A 21689-nucleotide genomic window follows, 5' to 3' on the forward strand; every position below is an offset into this window, starting at 1 on the left:
GCTCTGCTCCTCCTCCTCCTCCTCCTCTTCTTCTTCTTCTTCTTCTTCTTCTTCTTCTTCTTCTTCTTCTTCTTCTTCTTCTTCTTCTTCTTCTTCTTCTTCTTCTTCTTCTTCTTCTTCTTCTGTGTTCTGCCATTAAGCTGTGGTTCCTCACAGAATAGATGAATCCTAATTTGCCTCGTGCCCACCCTGCTTTACCCTCCAACAGGGCTAGCTTTCCTCTCAGCCGCTGTGTATCTTTGAATGTGCTGATCAAATAATTTTTCTGAAGTCCTCCAGCATCGAGGGGATAAGGGAAGTTTGCTCACCCACCATTCTGGTTTTGATTTGTAAGACACTGTCTTTGATTTCAGGAAGCTGGACGCGTTCATCTACGATGCGGCGGTGCTGAACTACAAGGCCGGGCGGGACGAAGGATGTAAGCTGGTGACGATTGGCAGCGGGTACATCTTCGCCACCACTGGCTACGGCATCGCTCTGCAGAAAGGGTCGCCGTGGAAGAGGCCAATCGACCTGGCCCTCCTGCAGTTCGTGGGAGATGGTAAGCCTTCCTTTCTCTTGGCAGTCTTGGGTCATTTGTGAAACGACATGTCATTTCGGTAAGTTAACAATCAGCAATTACATAGTAAACATGATAAGACCAAAAAATCTGTGCAAAAGGACGCTAAGAATTTTATTTTATTTAAAGCCCTACATGGCCAGGGTCCAGCATACCTAAGGGACTGCCTTGCCCCACATAGACCCCAGAGAGCACTTCGGTCGGGGTCGCTACACCGTCTCGCGATCCCGGGCCCGAAAGAGGCCAGGCTTGTGGCCACTAGGGCTAGGTCCTTTTCGGTGGCGGCTCCTATCTGGTGGAATGAGCTCCCAGAGGAGATCAGGGCCCTGCGGGACCTGCTGCAGTTCCGCAGGGCCTGCAAGACGGAGCTCTTCCGCCAGGCTTTCGGATAGGAGCCGCCACCGCCACCACTACCACCAATGGGGCCTGTTACAGCGCCACCGGAAGCCAATGTGGCATTAACATCAGGAGGCCACAGTAACCTCCCCTGGGGTTGTGCAATAGGGAGAGAGGGTTTGAGTCACGTGGGATCCTTGGGCGTGGCCCATTTATTAAGTGTTTTAAATTGTTTTATTGTTGTTTTATCACACTACGTACCTATTGTTGTAAGCCGCCCTGGGCCCGCAATGCGGGGAGGGCGGGGTATAAATAAAATAAAATAAAGAATAAAACAGAATAATAAAACAATTTACTAATGAGTGGCTCAAGTGGTTAAGATGCTGAACTGCAGGCTGTGGAAGGTCAGTAGTTCAGCAGTTCGAGACCCGGGTGTGCCGCATGACGGAGTGAGCTCCCATCTCTAGTTCCAGCTCCTGCCAACCTTGCAGTTCGAAAGCAAGAAATTGCAAGGAGATAAATAGGTACCACTTTGGTGGGAAGGTAACAGTGTTTTGTGCGCCTTGGTGTTTAGTCATGCCGGCCACATGACCACGGAAACGTCTTCGGACAGTGCTGGCTCTTCGGCTTTGAAACAGAGATGAGCACCGCAACCCTAGAGTCGGACTCGACTGGCTTTCGAGCAAGGGAACCTTTACCTTTACCTAACAACAATATAACTGGTAGTAATTCAACTAGGAATACTACGTATGTAGTATTTACAAAAATCCAACAGGTAAATCCACAATTTTATCAATAATCCAACAGGTTTTCAACAATCCAACAGGAAAGTCTACAATTTTTTGATAATGCAACAGGTAAGTCTACAATGAACCTAGTAGTAATTCAACCAGCAACATAAGACTTTGGAGATTTCCCCCTATGAATATTGACTGGCTGCCCTATCGATATTTTTCATTACAATTTGGAAAGCTGTTTTGCTGAGGTTTACCTTCTAAGCATTTGATGAGTGCTTAAAGAGTTCTAAGCATTTGATGAGTGCTTAAAGAGTTCTACTGAGGAAGACTTTTCGAAACGAAGTTCTGAAATCCAGAGTCTTCGTCATCCATTGTAGATTTACCTATTGGATTAATAATATTGCAGATTTACCTGTTGGATTGTTGAAAATTTACCTGTAAAAATAGTGGACTCACCTGTGGGATTTTTGTAAACACTGCATATGTAGTATTCTTAGTTGAATTACTACTAGGTTCATTGTAGACTTACCTGTTGTATTATCAAAAAATTGTAGACTTACCTGTTGGATTGTTGAAAACCTGTTGGATTATTGATAACCTGTTGGATTATTGATAAAATTGTGGATTTACCTGTTGGATTTTTGTAAATACTACATATGTAGTATTCCTAGTTGAATTACTACCAGTTATATTGTTGTTGCTCATTAGTAAATTGTTTTATTATTCTGTTCTATTCTTAGCGTCCTTTTGCACAGTTTTTTTTTTGTCTTATCATTTCTGTAAATTAGACTGAGAACGTCCGTGAAAGAAAGGATGCTCAAATTGCCCCATAGTGTTATTTGTGGTTATTATACCATATGCCATCAAAATGCCCATTATTATGACAAGCTGAGCAAGTGTTCAGAGAAGGTCTGTGAACTGGAAGGACCCTTAGTGGACAGGGTGTCTTTCCGTGCACCCTCGTGGACAGTTTTAAAACTGATTTAATTTACGTCGTTATGTTTGCCATTTGCTGTTTGTGTTGCGCAGGGGAATAACTAACAATATAAACAAAACAGCTGGAGCTCTCTTCCCTGCTGGGCGCCAATGAAGATTCTCTGATTTATTCCCTGTGCGGTATACGCTTAGATTCTCGGGAGCCGTTGTCAGCTGTTAGTTTTGTAGATCTGTTTGCCCCACCCCTTTCTGTGTGGGGTGCCCACCATTGATTCCTATAATCATAGAATGTTAGAATTGGAAGGGATCTTGCAGGTCATCTAGTCCAACCCCCTGCACTCTGCAGGAGCAGAGCCGAAAGATGAAGCACAGTGAAAAGATATGCATATCGTGTCCCATGCTGATTCACTATACCTCCCCAATAATTGAAGAATGGGTACATTTTAGGAAGTGTTTGGTGTGGAGCAGGGCTGTAGCTAGGATTTTTGACTTCCGGGGGCATTTAAATAAGTCGGGGGGGCACCCCTGCACACACACACACACACACCCAGGCTGTGTCAAGAGCGACAAGAGAGTAAAAGTTTTTTAAAAGTGACGAGAGAAAGGGCTTGGATTAAAGTATTTGTCTTTAAAGGTTTTAAAACCTTAGGGAGGATCTACTCTACTTGGGCTTATCCAGGCAGATACACATTACAGCCAATGGGATCAACTATAGGGAAAGAAAATGAAATGCCTGGGAATAACAAGTGATATGATTTAAAAATACAGAAACTAAGGACATTAGAAGACAAATTAAAAAATCTGTAAGGAAATTGGATGTTACAAGTACGTCTATCAGGGCGTGCAGGGTATGTTCGACACTCCATTTGGGAATCGCCCTCCCGATGCAACTGCCGAAATATTTTTATCGACTGACAGTCCCAAAACTAAGAAGAGCTTTTACTTTGGTGAGACTGAACGTTCTTCCCTCGGCGGTTTTGGAGGGCAGATATAATAAAGTATCATACTCTAATAGAACATGTTGTTGTTATTCAGTCGCACAGCCGAGTCCGACTCGTCGCGACCCCATGGACCACATCACGCCAGGCCCTCCTGTCTTCTGTTGTGCTCCATAGTTTGCTTAATTTCATGTTCATTGCATTGATAAATAGAACGTAGAACATGCAATAGAACATGCAGATGCTCATATCATACAATCGAAACCATCGAACCTATGATTATGGTGTGCCCTACATTCGATGAGTTGAGGGCTACTTTGGTTACCCCTTTACTTAAAGATCTGGAACTGCTAAATGTGCGAGCCCAGGTGTCACGGCTACTATCGGATACCAGTGATCGTGCCACCCTCTCCGTGGCAAAATCCATAGGCACAGTAATCAAATATTTATTTATTTTATTTATTTATTATGAGATTTGTAGCCCTCCCTCCCCGCGAGCGGGCTCAGGGGGGTTCACAAACTGGGCACGTATGCCAATGGTTAAAACAGTTAAAAATACAATAAAACAATCATTTATAGTCAATTTATAACAATCCAAGGTGCTCTGGATGTCTCAAAAAAGGTCTTCAGTCACAAGATGGCATCCTGATGGTGATGGTCCCAGGTCGGTGCTATCGGTTCCAGGCAGCGCTGTCGTTCATTGTCACAGGGCCATCTCACTCTCCGATGTTACCCAGCCTAGTTGGTGGTGGCGGTGCAGCGGTGGCGGCTCCTACACGAAAGCCTGGTGGAAAAGCTCTGTCTTACAGGCCCTGCGGAACTGCGCAAGGTCCCGCAGGGCCCGGATCTCCTCCGGGAGCTCCGGATCTCCCCCGGGAGCTCGTTCCACCAGGAAGGAGCTGCCATCGAAAAGGCCCTGGCCCTGGTTGCTGCAAATCTGGCATCTTTGGGGCCTGGAGTCACCAGGAGATGTTGCATCCCCGACTGGAGAAATAATACTGAGTGAGGTCTTTTAAAATATTTTCTTTGGTTCTGATTTCTGCTTAAGGTGATAGTTGTATGAGCAGTACTAGATAGATAGATGGATGGATGGATGGATGGATGGATGGATGGATGGATGGATGGATGGATGGATGGATGGATGGATGGATGGATGGATGGATGGATGGATGGATGGATGGATGGATGGATGGATGGATGGATGGATGGATGGATGGATGGATGGATGGATGGATGGATGGATGGATGGATGGATGGATGGATGGATGGATGGATGGATGGATGGATGGATGGATGGATGGATGGATGGATGGATGGATGGATGGATGGATGGATGGATGGATGGATGGATGGATGGATGGATGGATGGATGGATGGATGGATGGATGGATGGATGGATGGATGGATGGATGGATGGATGGATGGATGGATGGATGGATGGATGGATGGATGGATGGATGGATGGATGGATGGATGGATGGATGGATGGATGGATGGATGGATGGATGGATGGATGGATGGATGGATGGATGGATGGATGGATGGATGGATGGATGGATGGATGGATGGATGGATTAGATAGATAGATAGATAGATAGATAGATGATAGATAGGTAGGTAGGTAGGTAGGTAGGTAGATGGGTAGATGGGTAGATGGGTAGATAGATGGGTAGATAGATGGGAGAAAGAGTGATCAATAAATCGAAAGTATTATTATTATTATTATTATTATTATTATTATTATTGTTGTTGTTGTTGTTGTTGTTGTTGTTGTTGTTGTTGTTGTTGTTGTTGTTGTTGTTGTTGTTGTTGTTGTTGTTGTTGTTGTTGTTGTTGTTGTTGTTGTTGTTGTTGTTGTTGTTGTTGTTGTTGTTGTTGTTGTTATTATTATTATTATTGTTGTTGTTGTTGTTGTTGTTGTTGTTGTTGTTGTTGTTGTTGTTGTTGATAGAAGCGACGAGAGAAAGACAGGTGAGAGGCAGGGCAGGGCGACGGCTCGGCTTGGCGTCGCTGTAGCACAAGTGGGGAAAAAAATAAAATGAACTGGATGGATGGATGGGAAGTTGGGCTGCCTGGGTGGTGAGCCGGGGGGGGGGCAAGATGCCCCACGGTAGCTATGGGCCTGGTGTGAAGAAAGAGAGAGGAGGAAGCAGGGAAAGGGGAGGACACAGAAGCACAGTTTTGAGGCATACCAGGGAAGGGAGATTTCCAGGTCGAAGGAGCACGGGCGAGAGATTCGTAAGCATTTCTGTGCCCTGCAGATGGTCGCTCGGATACAGGCAGAGACGCTCGGTTGCGCCAATGGCCATTTGCAATCTGATTAATTTTTTACCCGGCTCTGTATTTAAGGCTGAGCATGACCCGATTTCCAATGATTTCTTTTTTGTTGTTGTTTCTACCGATCTTAAGCAGCGGGCCCAGGAAGAGGGGGCGTGGGAGTGCGCCGGGCGTTGGCGGCCGAGGGACTCTCGTCTTGGGAGTCACGCTTAGTAGCCCCCGCTTATCCAGGCCTGAAGAGCGGGGTCATGCCGGGCTGTAGACAGCAGTTGGCTTGTGAATCGTTCTTTTAAAGCTGTTATTACACAGGCAGTTTGGTGCCAAGGAGGAGACGTTTCCGAAGCCGGCCAGTCTGAGGTGGCCTCCCTAATGGGATAATTGTGTTGTTTTGATCCAGGCAGAGGACGGGAGGCTGTTCCTTTTAAAATGTCCACAGTGGCGGCAGCTGCGTGCTTTTGCTAGTGTTCCGCTCGGAGCATTGCGCTTAGAAACGGGGAGCTGAAAGGGGCTTCAAGGGTCGTGTCGTCCAACCCCCTGCTCAATGCAGGACATTCACAATTACCTTCCCCCCCACTACCCCAGTGACCAATGCTCCCTCTAAGCTGTGGAGTCTTGTGAGCAAAAATTCTACTTTGCGAGCTCCTGGCATTAAAATTGTGAGCGAGCGATTTGGCTGCTTCATAAATTAGTTTGCTCTGGAGCCATCCCTTCCTGAGCGAAGACAAAAATGTGCGAGCCGGAGGCTAAAAAACTGTGAGCTAGCTCACACTCACTCAGCTTAGAGGGAACACTGCCAGTGACCTCTGCTCTGTGCCCAGAGGAAGGCAAAAAAACCTCCAGGATCCCTGGGCCAATCTAGCCATGAGGAAAATTCCTTCCTGACACCAAAATGGCGGTCAGCATTTCCCAGGCCTTGTCAGAAAGGGCCACAAGACCTAAGCACTGAAGCAACCCTTCCTGCCCTCCCTCTCGCGTTCTGCCCACATTCACACAGTCAGCATCGCTGTCAGCCTCTGTTTGGAAACCTCCAAAAAAGGAGAGCCCACCGCCTCCCGAGGAAGCCTGTTCCACTAAGGAACCACTCTAACGGTCAGGAAGTTCTTCCTGACATTGAGCCGAAAGCTCTTCTGATTTAATTTCAACCCGTTGGTTCTGGTCTGACCTTCTGGGGCAACAGAAAACAACTCCGCACCATCCCCAGTTTGGTGTAGTGGTTAAGTGCGTGAACTCTAATCTGGGAGAACCGGGTTTGATTCCCCCACTCCTCCACTTGCAGCTACTGGATGACCTTGGGTCAGTCACAAGCTCTGGCACAGCTGTCCTTGAAAAAGAGCAGTTTGTGCCAGAGCTCTCTCAGCCCCACCCACCTCACAGGGTGTCTGTTGTGGGGAGGGGAAGGGAAAGGAGTTTGTAAGCCGCTCTGAGATTCCAAGTGAAAGGCGGGGTATAAATCCAATCTCTCTCTTCTTCTTCTTCTTCCCTATATAGGACAGCCCTTCGGGGTTATGTGGGGTTGCCAGCTCCAGGTTGGGAAATTACTGGAGATTTTGTGGCGGAGCCTTGGGGAAGGGGAGGTTTGAGAGAGAAGGGAGCTCAGCAGAGATGGGATGTCATAGAGTCAAGCCACTGAAACGGGGGAAATGACCTCTTTCATCTGGAGGTCAGTTGTAATTCTGGGAGATCTCCAGGCCCCATCTGGAGGCTGGCAACCCTATGGGCTTCTTAAGCTGAGTTCTGGGTTCGGGGGGGGGGGGCTTTTCTGGTTGATCAACAGAGAGTGTGGCCTGTCCGTAGCCTTGCCCTTGCTAGGTGGAGCTGCCAAAATTTAGAATCACAGAATCACAGAGTAGGAAGGGTCTCTAGAGGCCATCTAGTCCCACCCCCTGCTCAATGCAGGATCAACCTAGACCAGGGATGTCGAACTCATTTGTTATGAGGGCCAGATCTGACATACATGAGGCATTGTCCGGAACAGAGTACACTGAGCTAGTAGAGCAGCAGTAAGTTCGTCATCTTTGTGGAATATCTGGAGCACTTTATATATGTAATTTTGTAATGTCATATAATGTTTAAATGGTTTTAAAAATGTTTTTATGTGTGGGTGTATGCCTGTCTGTGACCCGCCCTGAGCCCACTTTTGTGGGGAGGGCGGGCTATAAATCGAAATAAATAAATAAATTAATAAATAAATAAATAGTTGGGCCAGGCCATGTGTGTCATAAAATGTAATGCCAGGTAGCGGAGATATAAACTTTATAAAGGACACAAACGCAAAGCGGGTTTCTTTACTTAAAATAAAAATGTGCTTAAAACATCAGCACTCTTGCAATGTTTTGTTTATTTAACAGTGATAACTGACACATCTTCCTCTGAATCATTGCATCAAAATGCCTGTGCTGTTGCCGTCTTGAGTATGCTGTTCAGGTGTGTATCTGTAAGCTGCAAACCTACGATGACGCAGCAGCAGCAGAACTAGAAGAAGCAGCAGAAGACAGCCAGTCCCACTGTGGGCCTGATAGAAGCCCTCCGGGGGCCTGATCTGGCCCCCGGGCCGTATGTTTGACACCCCTGGCCTAGATCACCTTTGACAAATGTTTGTCCCGCCGCTGCTTAAAGACTGCCAGTCAGGGGGAGCTCACCCCCCCCCAGGCAGCCGATTGCACTGTGGAGCAACTCTGACTGTCAAAACGTTTTTCCTAAGATCCAGCTGGTACCAGTGTTCCCTCTAAGCTGAGTGAGTGTGAGCTAGCTCACAGTTTTTTAGCCTCCGGCTCACACCTTTTTGTCTCGGCTCAGGAAGGGATGGCTCCAAGGCAAACTGATTTACACAGCAGCCAAATCACTCGCTCACAAGTTTAATGCCAGTAGCTCACAAAGTAGAATTTTTGCTCACAAGACCTCCACCGCTTAGAGGGGGCATTGGACAGAAGTCACTTCCTCTGGAGAAAGTGGCTGCTTTGGACGGTGGACTCTGTTTCATCACATCCCCGCTGAGCACCCTTCCCAAGCCCCACCTTCCCCGGACTCCAGCCCAGTGTTGGCAACATGCCCGTAGCCAGGATGTTGTGGCTTGTGGGGCAGTGTTTCTTTCCAGTGGGGCCTGAAGTTCTCAGTGCAGAAAGAAAAGCTATTGAGCCAACAGAAAGCTGTTAATCAGGAGAGATCTCTCCATTGCAAGCCGTCAACCACTTGATACTGTCCATGGGGTTTTCTTGGACAGTATCAAGTGGTTGACGGCTTGTGAGAGTTGGACTATAAGGCAGGCCGAGCGCCGAAGGATAGATTCTTTTGAACTGTGGTGCTGGAGAAGACTCTTGAGAGTCCCTTGGATTGCAAGAAGATCAAATCAGTCAATCCTCAAAGAAATCAACCCTGACTGTTCCCTGGAAGGCCAGGTAATGAAACTGAAGCTCAAATACTTTGGCCACCCAATGAGAAGGGAGCACTCACTGGAGGAGAAGACCCTGATGCTGGGAAAGACTGAAGGTCAAAGAAGACAGGGACGGCAAAGGATGAGATGGTCATACAGTGTCATAGATGCAACGAACATGAAATTGAGCAAACTTCAGAGGACGGCGGAAGACAGGAGGGCCTGGTGTGACCTGGTCCATGGGGTCGCGGAGAGTCAGACTCGGCTGTGCGACTGAACAACAACAAACAACCACTTGAGAGGACAGTTCTCAGCTGCTGCGAGTTCATCACTTCTGCCACCAGAAGCAACAATTCTGAGAACAAGCTGGCAGGTGGGGGCGAGGACTTCTATAGTCAAGACAGCTAACACTTAGGCAGGAAAACTCTCTTAAGGGGGACCAGTTTCTTGACACAGACTTAGAAGGGATCCTAGAGGTCACCTACTCCAACCCCCTGGGCTCAGTGCGGGAATGAGTCAACTGCACCACCCCACTCTGCTTAAAGGAGCGCATGCCTTTTTAAAAAAATGTTTTTAAGTGATTGAGGAAAGCATTTACATGAGAAATTCTTGTGGGGCTGTGCCTTTAAGAAAGAGGGCAGAACCCCCCAAAAGCCCCACCGTCGCTATGGGCCTGGTTACCGAAAAAGTCTGCTGTCTCCTTGCCTCAGGTGACTTTTTTCCCTAGTGCAGAGGTCCGCTGTGAACTCGTGACTTGTGTTGTGATCGTCTCTCCAGACTTGTGGAATATGAAAAACACGGGAGGAAATTGGATTGATGGTGATTCATTCCATCCTGGTTGTGAAGAGAGCAGGTGCCTTGTTAGATCTTGACCTCGGCTTGTTTACCTGAGAATCGAGGCTGACTTGTCGATACGGAGGTGGAAGAGAAGAGCACACTTCGTATATTAGAGGAGGCGGGAATGACTTCGGTAGTTGAGGGGAGGAAGAAAGGTCATGGTGTTTTCCAGAAGCCGTGGCTCAGGAGAAGAAAGAGAAGTTTGAATGTACAGTTTGTACAGATTGGGGGGGGGGGGTTAAATAAGTATTTTGAAGACACATCTTTCTTGAACCCAGACAATCTCCTCCTCCTCCTCCTCCTCTTCTTCTTCTTCTTGCTATTGGACTCTCGCTCTTTTCTACTGCTACAGACAGACTAACTTGGTTACCTATCTTGACCAGTCATTTTTATGTCGGAACAAAAGTCCAGAGCAGTTTGTGCAGAAAATGGCACAGATAACTGTCTCCTCCAAGAGGGATCCTAGATCTGGTATCTCGACTTTCTCAGAGAGCTGCTGACAGTAAGGGGAGGGGTTGAACTGAGGTCGCCGGCTGTAGCTGGTACCCCGGCCGGAGCACTGGGGGACACGGGGATAAGATCCTTGGCACTGTGGTCACTGCATGATGTCACATCTGGCCTGAAACCGGAAGTGAGGTCATTGTGTTGGAGGCGGTGCTCTAGGGTTCACTCTTTTTGAGCCTGTGGACATCGTTGGAATTCTGACACATCGTGGTGGGCTCAGCCACAAAATGGCTACCACAAAATGGCCGCTTTGGGAGGCGGACCCAGCCACAAAATGGCCACCACGGGTTGCCTTCAGTCGCACAACGAAGATTCTTGTGCTGTGTTGGCGGCGGCTGCCAAAGCAACTTTTAAAAAAATCTGCACAGTCGATGAACTTTCCAGTGGCGAATCAGGAACCTAAATTGTGTGGGTGGGACCATGTGTGGCCAGTCAGAAGCCACACATGGTCCTACCCACTGGGTGCGTTCAGACGGGGCGTTTCAGCCGGCATAAACTGTACCGGTTGGAACCAGTGCAGTTTATTTATTTATTTAATTAATTAATTCGATTTATATGCCGGCTGAAATGCAATCACACTTACCTCCAGTCTGCAGAGCCCATCGCTGTATGCCCGTTCACACGCAGAGGGCATCGGTGTTTTTTTTTTTAAAAAAAAACACCTCAGTTTGTGCATGCGCATAGGCAGCCATCCAGAGAATGGTGATCTTCATGCATGCGCAAAACACCCCGTCTTACATTTAAAGTTTAAAGAGCAAAGTGGCCTCCCTGAGGTCCCGGACTCCTCTAAAAGTTAAACTAAGGACCTTTAAAAAAACAAACAAACAAACAAACGCCAGGGTGAAGCTTTGCTCAAGCGCATATCGCCGACCTAAAAAAAAATGGTGGGCAAAAATCGGAAGCCTCAGGCTTCCGAACGGAAGTGGCTCTACAACGTTGGAGAGCGATCAGTTGGGGGGTAAAGCGATTACAACCGTTACACTCAGGATACCACCACTTGGGGACCTAGTGGCAGAATACAACGGTTTAAAGCTCTTTGCAACGGTTAGGGACGGAAGGCAGATGTTCGCTGTGTGAACACCGGTAAGTACACCGATTCCAACCGGCACGTATACCGTTGCAAATGCCCCGTCTGAATGCACCCACTCTCTGAAAGCACTTGGTGGGTGCTGGCACTCTGCCATATACAGTGGCAGGACATTGGTCTGTGGTCCCGTATGCTCCTTCTGAAGTCTCAGCAGGTGAAAGGTCTTTCTTCAGCATTGTGATCAGTGCCTTGTGCAGAAGATGGCAGGGATAGAGCCCACAAACTCGGGCGACACCCCCGTAGTAGTAAACCCCTCCTGTCTTCACGATAGCGTTTTGCAAAACCGTAGCAATAAAGTAAACACCGCCACTCTTTTCATGTTTCTTCCTTTGAAAGCCGGTGGTGTCAAAGAAAGCTTTGGAAGCATAAATAAAACAGAAGGCTGCTTTCCAAGCCAGGAGGCATGCAAGGGGAGGGGGGAAGAATCCCAAATGAATGTATTACATTTTGTAAAAAAAATAATAATAATTGAACCTTCGGGACTTTTGCTTTAATTCTGGATGCCGCATTCTCTTAATTTGGCTTTTCATTCGGAGACCCTGTGGCCCTCGCAAGAGACGATAGCCGCAAGGTGGGAGCGGCGACGAATGCAACAATTTCTTTTATTAAAAAAAAAAAGAGTTCTCCCACAACTTAATTTTCTTCTTCCCCAGAAGCTATGAGAGATTTACTCTTTGTCCTGATTTGAATGGCTCCTTTCCCCCCTCCCCTTAATTACACCAGCCTTGCAACAAAAGACGGGAATCTTCCGGCTGCCTCCTCTGTTTATACAACAAAACTCGGCAGCATTTATGGTTTTAGCAGAGGCACGATTTTACTTAATCCATAATTATCCCAGGTCCTCATTAGCATTCCAGACTGGCTCAAAAGCAATCCAATATCCCCCCCCCCCATACAAATAAATGACAACGAACTTGTATCGGTTAAGCGACAGCTGCCTTCTGGAATCCCTCCCTGAGTCAGATGGTCGGTGAATATCCATCATGTCTGAGGAAGAAGCAGGCTTCTAGTGTCCCGGCCCCACTGCTGGACCTCCTGATGGCACTGGGTATTTTTTGACCACTGTGTGACACAGTGTGTTGGACTGGATGGGCCATTGGCCTGATCCAACATCGGCTTCTCTTCTGTTCTTATGTCCTTATAAGAATTTGAATTCGCGACTTGCAAAACCAAAAGATATCCAAACCTGTGATTGTGCGCGAGAGAGAGTCCTGAACTGAGGCCGTTCTGCTTTTTTATTTATGGCTTTATTGATGCTGGGGCCGTTATTTTATGGCTCTTTTCATGGCCGATGTCCTGGCTGGTTGTGGTTGGGCCGCTGCCACTTGTTCGGTTTCGATTATTTTTGCACTGCTGCTGTCCTAATTTTGATCTTTTGTCTGTCAGCCACCCATGACTGCTGTCTATTAGGAAGGAGAGGTAGTCATCAGAACCTCAGAACCTCAGAAGAGCCCTGCTGGATCAGACCAGTGAGGGTCCATCTAGTCCAGCATCCTGTATCACAAAGGGGCCAACGAGCTCCTCTAGAGGGCCAACAACAGAGCAGAGAGGCACAAGGTCTTCCTGAGAACATAAGAAGAGCCCTGCTGACCTCCTGATGGCACTGGGTATTTTTTGACCACTGTGTGACACAGTGTGTTGGACTGGATGGGCCATTGGCCTGATCCAACATCGGCTTCTCTTCTGTTCTTATGTCCTTATAAGAATTTGAATTCGCGACTTGCAAAACCAAAAGATATCCAAACCTGTGATTGTGCGCGAGAGAGAGTCCTGAACTGAGGCCGTTCTGCTTTTTTATTTATGGCTTTATTGATGCTGGGGCCGTTATTTTATGGCTCTTTTCATGGCCGATGTCCTGGCTGGTTGTGGTTGGGCCGCTGCCACTTGTTCGGTTTCGATTATTTTTGCACTGCTGCTGTCCTAATTTTGATCTTTTGTCTGTCAGCCACCCATGACTGCTGTCTATTAGGAAGGAGAGGTAGTCATCAGAACCTCAGAACCTCAGAAGAGCCCTGCTGGATCAGACCAGTGAGGGTCCATCTAGTCCAGCATCCTGTATCACAAAGGGGCCAACGAGCTCCTCTAGAGGGCCAACAACAGAGCAGAGAGGCACAAGGTCTTCCTGAGAACATAAGAAGAGCCCTGCTGGATCAGACCAGTGAGGGTCCATCTAGTCCAGCATCCTGTATCACAAAGGGGCCAACCAGTTCCCCTGGAGGGCCAACAACAGGGCAGAGAGGCCGAGGCCTTCTCCTGATGTTGCCTCCTGACTCTGGGACTCAAGAGGTGGAGGTTCCCCTCAGTCACCAGGCCTAGTAGCCACTGATGGACTTATCCTCCAAGAATCAGTCTAATCCCCTTTCAGAGCTGTTTATTCCTGTGGCCACCACTACAGCTTCTGGCAGTGAATTCGACATTTTAATCGCTCTGTGTGTAAAGTAGTAGTTCCTTTGTGTGTCCTGAACCTACTGCCCATCGGCTTCGTTGGACACCAGAAGGCACACCATGTTGTGCAAGGGAGGCCTATGTGGGCGATGGGGAGGCGACCGATTTACTGGGCTTTGCCAAGTTTGCAGCGTTTAAGATAAATAAAGATGTATGGAACTGCCACAGTAGGGAAGATGGAGACTGCAGGCATACATGGAAAGGGGTCTTCACATGTGTAATGCGCTAACGTGACCCAGGCTGGTCAATCTGATTGGATCTTGGCTGCCAAATGAGGTTGGCCATGGTTATTACTTGCATGGGAGACCACCAAGGAAGCCAAGGGTTATAAAATCTTTGCAAAAATTATTGCAGAAAGGGTGAAAAACTATTTACAAACGGTAATTTCTGAAGATCAAGCGGGTTTTTTACCCAAAAGGCAGATTAGAGACAATGTAAGAATAGTAATGGACGCAATTGAATATTATGAAAAGCACCCAGAAAAAGAAGTAGCTTTTCTGTTTGTTGATGCAGAAAAAGCTTTTGACAATCTTAATTGGAATTTTATGCACCAGATGATGGAAAAGATTGAAGCGGGACAACATTTTAGAAATTGTATTGAAGCTATCTATTCTGAACAAAGAGCTAAAATAAATGTGAATAAAGAACTGACAGATAACTTCAAAGTACAGAAAGGAACAAGGCAAGGTTGTCCGTTATCACCGTTATTATTTATCTGGGTATTGGAAATACTTTTACAAAAAATACAGTGCGATCAAGAAATAAAGGGCTTGACACATAAAGGACACCAATACAAATATCGAGCATTTGCAGACGATGTAATGTTTATGGTGGAAAACCCAACAGAAAAATTGACATTGCTTTTTCAAAAAATAAAGGAGTTTGGAGAATTGGCCGGTTTTTACGTGAATAAGAATAAAACAAAACTTATATGTAAAAATATGATCAAACAAAAACAAGTGGAACTACAAGAACTGGTACAATGTGAAGTAGTTAAAAAAACAAAATACCTTGGAATTGAATTAACGGCAAAAAATATAGACCTATATAAGAATAATTATGAGAAATTATGGACTAAGCTGACTCAAGATTTTAAGAAATGGGATAAAATGAACTTATCACTGATGGGAAGAATATCAGTTATAAAAATGAATGTCCTACCACGTTTGATGTTCCTGTTCCAAACAATACCAATTCTGCATAAAACGGATTTGTTGGCCAAGTGGCAACAAGAGTTGTCAAAATTTGTTTGGGCAGGCAAGAAACCAAGGATCAAAATGAAAATACTTTGTGATGCCAAAGAAAGAGGAGGTCTACAAATGCCAAATCTTAGACTATATTATGAAGCGGTTTGTCTAACATGGATGGATCAATGGGTGAAGCTTGAAAATGACAGATTGTTGGGGTTGGAAGGGCATGATTGTAGATTTGGCTGGCATGCATATTTATGGTATGACAAGATAAAAATGGACAGTTTTTTTAAACTTCACTTGGTGAGAAAAGCTTTGTATATGGTATGGACAAGATATAAGAAGTACCAGAGTGACTTAAGACCATTGTGGATTGTACCAGTAGAAGTGTTGATATCTTACTCAAGACAGCGAGGTAGAGACTGGTTGCCATATAGAGATTTAATTAAAAAAGAGGGAACAGAGTGGGTAATGAAAAAGCAGAATGAAATTGAATATGAATATGAGTGGTTGAAATATATGCAGATTTATGATCTTTTTAGATCTGACAAAAAAAACTATGGTTTTAGAGAGGAAAAAAATGAAATTGAAAAGGTATGGGAGAGTGGAGGAGGAAAAAATATTTCTAAAATGTATAAGGTGTTGTTAAAATGGTATACTGAAGATGAAACTGTTAAAGAACAAATGTTAAAATGGGCTATTAATATGAATAAGGAAGTGGCTATGGAAACCTGGGAATATTTGTGGAAAAATTCTATTAAGATCTCGACATGTACTAATGTTAAAGAAAACTGTTATAAGATGATGTATAGGTGGTACATGACACCTAAGAAGATTGCAAATATGAATCAAAATATGTCAAACAAATGTTGGAAATGTAAGAGGCATGAGGGCTCATTTTATCATATGTGGTGGACTTGTGAGAAAGCTGTAGACTTTTGGACAAAAGTCCACAATGAAATGCAAAAAATACTGAAATGTTCTTTTAAAAAAGCACCGGAAATTCTGCTTTTGGGACTCAAAATGGAAGAAGTCAATACGACTAAAAAGACCTTACTCTGGTACCTGATAGTGACAGCGAGAATGATTTATGCTCAGTTTTGGAAGACAGAAAAGGTACCAGAGGTTGAAGAATGGATACAAAAAGTTCTGTTCATGGCACAAATGGATAAGATTACAACAAAAATTAATAACAAAGAAGACGATGAGTTTTTTGGAGAATGGAATGACTTTAAAATTTATTTGGAAAAGAACTGGGATGTGAAACAAAACTTAATATGTTTAGATCAATATTAAGTCAAACGATGTTATCTTTAGATTGTAATGATGAAAAACTGATATTGTTGATGATATGAAGTAATTTGGAGCAGGGGTGGAAGCATTGTGGGAAGCCATTGGAGGGAGGGGAGGAACTGGGAATGGGGTAGACAATTGATAGAATGAAATGTTTTATATGTTGTATTCCTGAGAAAATAAAAAATTTGTTTACCAAAAAAAAAAAAAGGAAGCCAAGGGTTACAACGCAGAGGCAGGCAAGAGCAAACCACCTCCGTTCGTCTCTTGCCTTGACCTGGATGGCCCAGGCTAGCCCGATCTTGTCTGATCTTGGAAGCTAAGCAGGGTCGGCCCTGGTTAATACTTGGATGGGAGACCACCAAGGAAATCCAAGGTTGCTATACAGAGGCAGGCAACGACAGACCACCTCTCTCTGTCTCTGTCCTGACCTAAATGGCCCAATCTAGCCTGATCTTATCAGAACCTCGGAAGCTAAGCGGGGTCAGCTCTGGTTAGTTCTTGGATGGGAGACCACCAGGGAAGTCCAGGGTTGCTATGCAGAGGCAGGCAACGGCAAACCACCTCTGTCCGTCTCTTGCCTTAAAAACCTTACGGCGTGGCCATAAGTCAGCTGCGACTTGATGGCACTTTCCACTGCCAATGCAATAGGTCCCCCAGCTGAAGCTCTTGGCGCCATCTTGAATAATGGCAGCAATACGCCATTCGCTGTATCAAGATCTAGAGAACAAACATTCTGTTATTTCTTTGCACAACCGTACAAGGACACCTTTTAGAACCAGAATTAGCTCTCCTAGATGGCTGGCAAGACAAGAAAATCCCCCCAAATCCGAGAAGAATTCATTTTGTATCTCTTAGTGGCAGCAAAAACGGCAATATTATGATTGAACCAATGACATGTGATTGTCTCTATTGTTTACTTGTGTTCTCATTCATTCATATAGGTAGTACTTCACCTGGCAATTTAAGATATGAATGTATACTGCTTCTTCTGGTAGATTTTTGTTATCGATGCGGCCTAAATTTAAGCAATGTTAAAAATGTTGTTGTTGTTGTTCAGTCGCACAGTCGAGTCCGACTCTTCGCGACCCCATGTTGTAGTTATATATAAATGTAATCAATTTTTTAAAAGGACACCTTCTGGAGTATAGTTTTCCACAAGTCTCGTCATGCCGTGCACAATGTGTGTTTGTGCGTGCGTGGGGTAGGGTGGGGTGGGGTAGTTGCACGCTTTACCACTGGGGTTGTCTTGGTTTCTCCATTCCGGCCCTTGTTGCCTCATTCTTTTGTTTTTCTTCAGTTTTAATAATTTTTATTGATAATTCAAGAATATACAAAGATTTAGATAAAACAATGTAAAATACAATTAGATTAGGTAAAGGTAAAGGTAAAGGTCTCCCTTGCTCGAAAGCCAGTCGAATCCAACTCTAGGGTTGCGGTGCTCATCTCAGTTTCAAAGCCGAAGAGCCGGCGCTGTCCGAAGACATTTCCATGGTCGTGTGGCCGGCATGACTAAACACCAAGGCGCACGGAATGCTGTTACCTTCCCACCGAAGTGGTACCTATTTATCTACTTGCAATTTCTTGCTTTCGAACTGCTAGGTTGGCAGGAGCTGGAGCAATTAGATTAGATGTCATCTTATTGCACAAGTAGCTATGATATGATAATAATAGTAACAACATTAACAATAATGAACACTTTGCTCTTAATCAACATTGCCTATTAATTTGTGAGTAATTAAGTTAAAAATACTTGAATACTCCTGTCTATTGTTGTACTTTTCTAATAGTAGTCAGGTTACCTTTATTGGCATGTAACCCTTGCAAACCCATATACAACAAAAAAACAACAACAACCTCAGCATAGAATAATATCTGCAAAATACAGAAACAAGGAATTACCACTTTTCTAATAGATCAAATGTACAAACATCTTGCTTTTGGTGCTACGCAGTGGGTGGGTGTTGTCTAGAGATGTGAAGGCCCGGGAAAAAACCGAAAAAATTCGGGAAAAAACCGTTTTTCCCCCGTTTTTTTCCTGAAGCCTTTTTTGTTTTTTCCCGAAAAATTGGAAAAATTGAAAAAAGAAAAGGGAAAAAAAATGATTATGGAACGTTTTATTTTAACATGATGAATAAATATTTTAAGACAAGGTGTTCAAATATTTTCCAAATCATTTCTAATATATATATATATATATATATATATGGTATCAGATTGATCTAATTTCTGTGCACTGAGGACAAGCAAGTCCTAGGTTACAAACTGAACTCTCCAATGCAAGAACAAGATGCATTTCTTCCTTTAGGAGGTGCGATTGTCAGAAGAAAATAAAAAAGTTTCAGTTTTGTTTTTGCATGTGGGTGGGTATTCTGTTTGTAATAATTGTTTGGATACACTAATTTTTTAATATGCTAGTTGTGATAATTTCATGCCAAGTAAAAATGTCCATAGTCATATTTTATGTTCCTAAAGTAACAGAATGACTTTCAATCTAGAAAAGACAAAAGAAGTGCTAATGTAGCATTTTTTTCAATTTTTCCGAAAATTTCCGTTTTTTCCCGAGCTTCAAAATTTCCGGAAATTTTACATCTCTAGTGTTGTCTAAGTGTATATTAAGCTAAGGTATGTTGGGTGCAATGCTCCCTCTAAGCTGTGGAGTCCTGTGAGCAAATATTCTACTTTGTGAGCTACCAGCATTACAAGTTGTGAGCAGGTGATTTGGCTACTGTCTAAATTAGTTTGCTCTATAGCCATCCCTTCCTGCGCTAAGACAAAAACGTGTGAGCTGGAGGCTAAAAAACTGTGAGCTAGCTCACACTAACTCAGCTTAGAGGGAACTCTGGTCGGGTTATGTGGTTGGGTGTCAGATGCGGTCACATACTCTGCGAAGGGTTCCCATTTCATTAGGAGATATGAATTATGAATTAACGGGTTTGCTTGTTTTATGTTATCTGTAATCTTTTCCATAATGAATAGGTCCCAAATTTCCGTTACCCAGTTGTCTATAGAAGGGGCTGTTTGTGACTTCCATTTTGCCACAACTATAAGACTCAATATCAACTCTGGTTGAATATATGGGCCTCATTCACGGGCCTGTTTCCATTCCTAGGAGAGATGGAGGAGCTGGAGACCCTGTGGCTCACGGGCATTTGCCACAACGAGAAGAACGAGGTCATGAGCAGCCAGCTGGACATTGACAACATGGCGGGCGTCTTCTACATGCTTGCTGCCGCCATGGCGCTCAGCCTGATCACGTTTGTGTGGGAGCACCTGTTCTACTGGAAGCTGCGCTTCTGCTTCACCGGGGTCTGCTCTGATCGGCCAGGACTGTTGTTTTCCATCAGCAGGGTGAGTATCGATTTAATAATATAATTTTTTATTTTAAAAAAAAATAATTCTGGATTTTAAAAAAATGCATGAGGGGCAGTTCTCATCTGTGGGGAGGCAGTGCCCCAAATGCCCCCCATGGCTACGGAGCTGTCGTTCTTCCAGAGCTGCCTGTATCCCATACCACCCGTCTCAGCGAGTGTGAACATTGTCATGGGGGTACTTCCAGACCAATCTCTGGGCTAACCTTATAAAACCAGAAAACATGAGAAGTCTTTTTGGGATGGCGGTGGGGAATCTTCCCTTGCCAAGAAACAGAGGGCAGAGTGATGGCCTAGCAAATTCCCTAGGGTAGGGAGGAACCTTTGAGGGCCAGGTGTTGCTCCAAAGGAACTTCTGCTCCAAACCAAGTTCTGCTTTTATCTGTTAGAACAGATAAAAGGAAGTCCTTCTTCACCCAAAGAGTGCTGAACACATGGAATTTACTGCCACAGGAGGTGGCGGCGGCTACAGGCAGGGACAGCTTCAAGAGGGAATTAGATAAACCTATGGAGCAGAGGTCCATCAGTGGCTATTAGCCACAAGGTATAGAGAGGAACTCTTTGGTCTGGGGCAAGTGATGCTCTGTCATCTTGGTGCCTGGGGGGGGGCAACAGTGGGAGAGCTTCTAGTGTCCTGGCCCCACTGCTGGACCTCCTGATGGCCCTTGGTACTGAATGGGCCATTGGCCTGATCCAACATTGGCTTTTCTTGTGTTCCTGTGTTCTTAAACTTCAGTAGAGGAACGGGGATGAAGCAGGGCTTTATCTTCTGATCTGGGGATGGGGGGGGGCAGGGAGAAGGCGTTCCTTGAGGAATGCGGGGTCCAAATGGTGGGCTTGAAAAGTAGATTAAAAATTGCTGCAGGAAAAGGTAGGGCACCCTACAGATGACCAGGTCCCCTCCCCACCCAAGCTTCATGACCTCAGTATGGGGTAGACCCCCATGGAATGCTCCCTCTATGCTGTGGAGTCTTGTGAGCAAGGATTCTACTTTGTGAGCCGCTGGCATTAAAGTGTTTGAGGGAGCGATTTGGCTCCTGAATAAATTAGTTTGCTCTGGAGCCCTCCTTCCTGAGCTAAGGCAAAAATCTGTGAGTCAGAGGCTAAAAAACTGTGAGCTGGCTCACACTCACTCAACTTAGAGGGAACACTGCCCCCAAGACTCCTCCCTGCATTCTGTGGCTCCAACCCTGCCCGTCAGCTTGCTACTGTTCTTCTTTGCACTCAACGACCAAGTTGGAGGATCTTAGACTCCCCTTCCTAATTAATTGCACCCCTTCAATAAGCGCAATTTGCATTATAAATGAAGTCGGTTATTCGTACGGCCGGAGTGTTGTTTTTTTTAAGTTATGCAACCAGTTGCGAAAAAATAAATAAATGGATTTTTATTTCCAAAAAAATGTTTGTTTAAACGCAAGCTGTAAATATGCTTAGTCTTAATCTTTGGACACTTTCAATTTCTTTCTTTTTTAAATTAGCTAATAGGCTCTGCTATTCCATCGTTGCCAAAGCGCACAGAAAAAAATAATTGAATGGAACTATGGAGCTATAATATCCCTAATTACAACATGCGGGGCAGGGGTGGTGGGGAATGAGGGAGACTGTGTCTTCTCTTCCGAAAAAGATTGCCTGTCAGCCCAACTATTTCCCTGTCCTCCTCTGCTGCTTTGAAAAGCATCTTAGTACAGAAGTTAACATTCATTGAAATTGTGAGGCGTCGGGCCTTTCTGGGTCCAACTGAGATCCGTCTAGGTCAAGCCTGTGTTTGGCAAATAGCCTGCCAAATGGCTCTGCCCCCCCCCCCCCCCC

General features: G+C 45.1%; 1 protein-coding gene across 1 annotated transcript in view; it reads left to right on the forward strand.

Annotated features, from left to right (window-relative positions):
• The window catches only part of GRIN2A (glutamate receptor, ionotropic, N-methyl D-aspartate 2A), a 337213-nt gene that overhangs the window by 308711 nt on the left and 6813 nt on the right, over nt 1–21689 (forward strand). Inside the window, exons 15-16 of the mRNA XM_015412117.1 lie at nt 354–541; nt 19622–19860. Coding sequence (XP_015267603.1) covers nt 354–541; nt 19622–19860 — 427 coding nt within the window. The remainder of the gene's footprint in view (nt 1–353; nt 542–19621; nt 19861–21689) is intronic.

This window comes from Gekko japonicus, unplaced genomic scaffold (assembly GCF_001447785.1).
Source record: "Gekko japonicus isolate JY-2015 unplaced genomic scaffold, Gekko_japonicus_V1.1 scaffold1777, whole genome shotgun sequence".
In the NCBI taxonomy this organism is placed as follows: Eukaryota; Metazoa; Chordata; class Lepidosauria; order Squamata; family Gekkonidae; genus Gekko; species Gekko japonicus.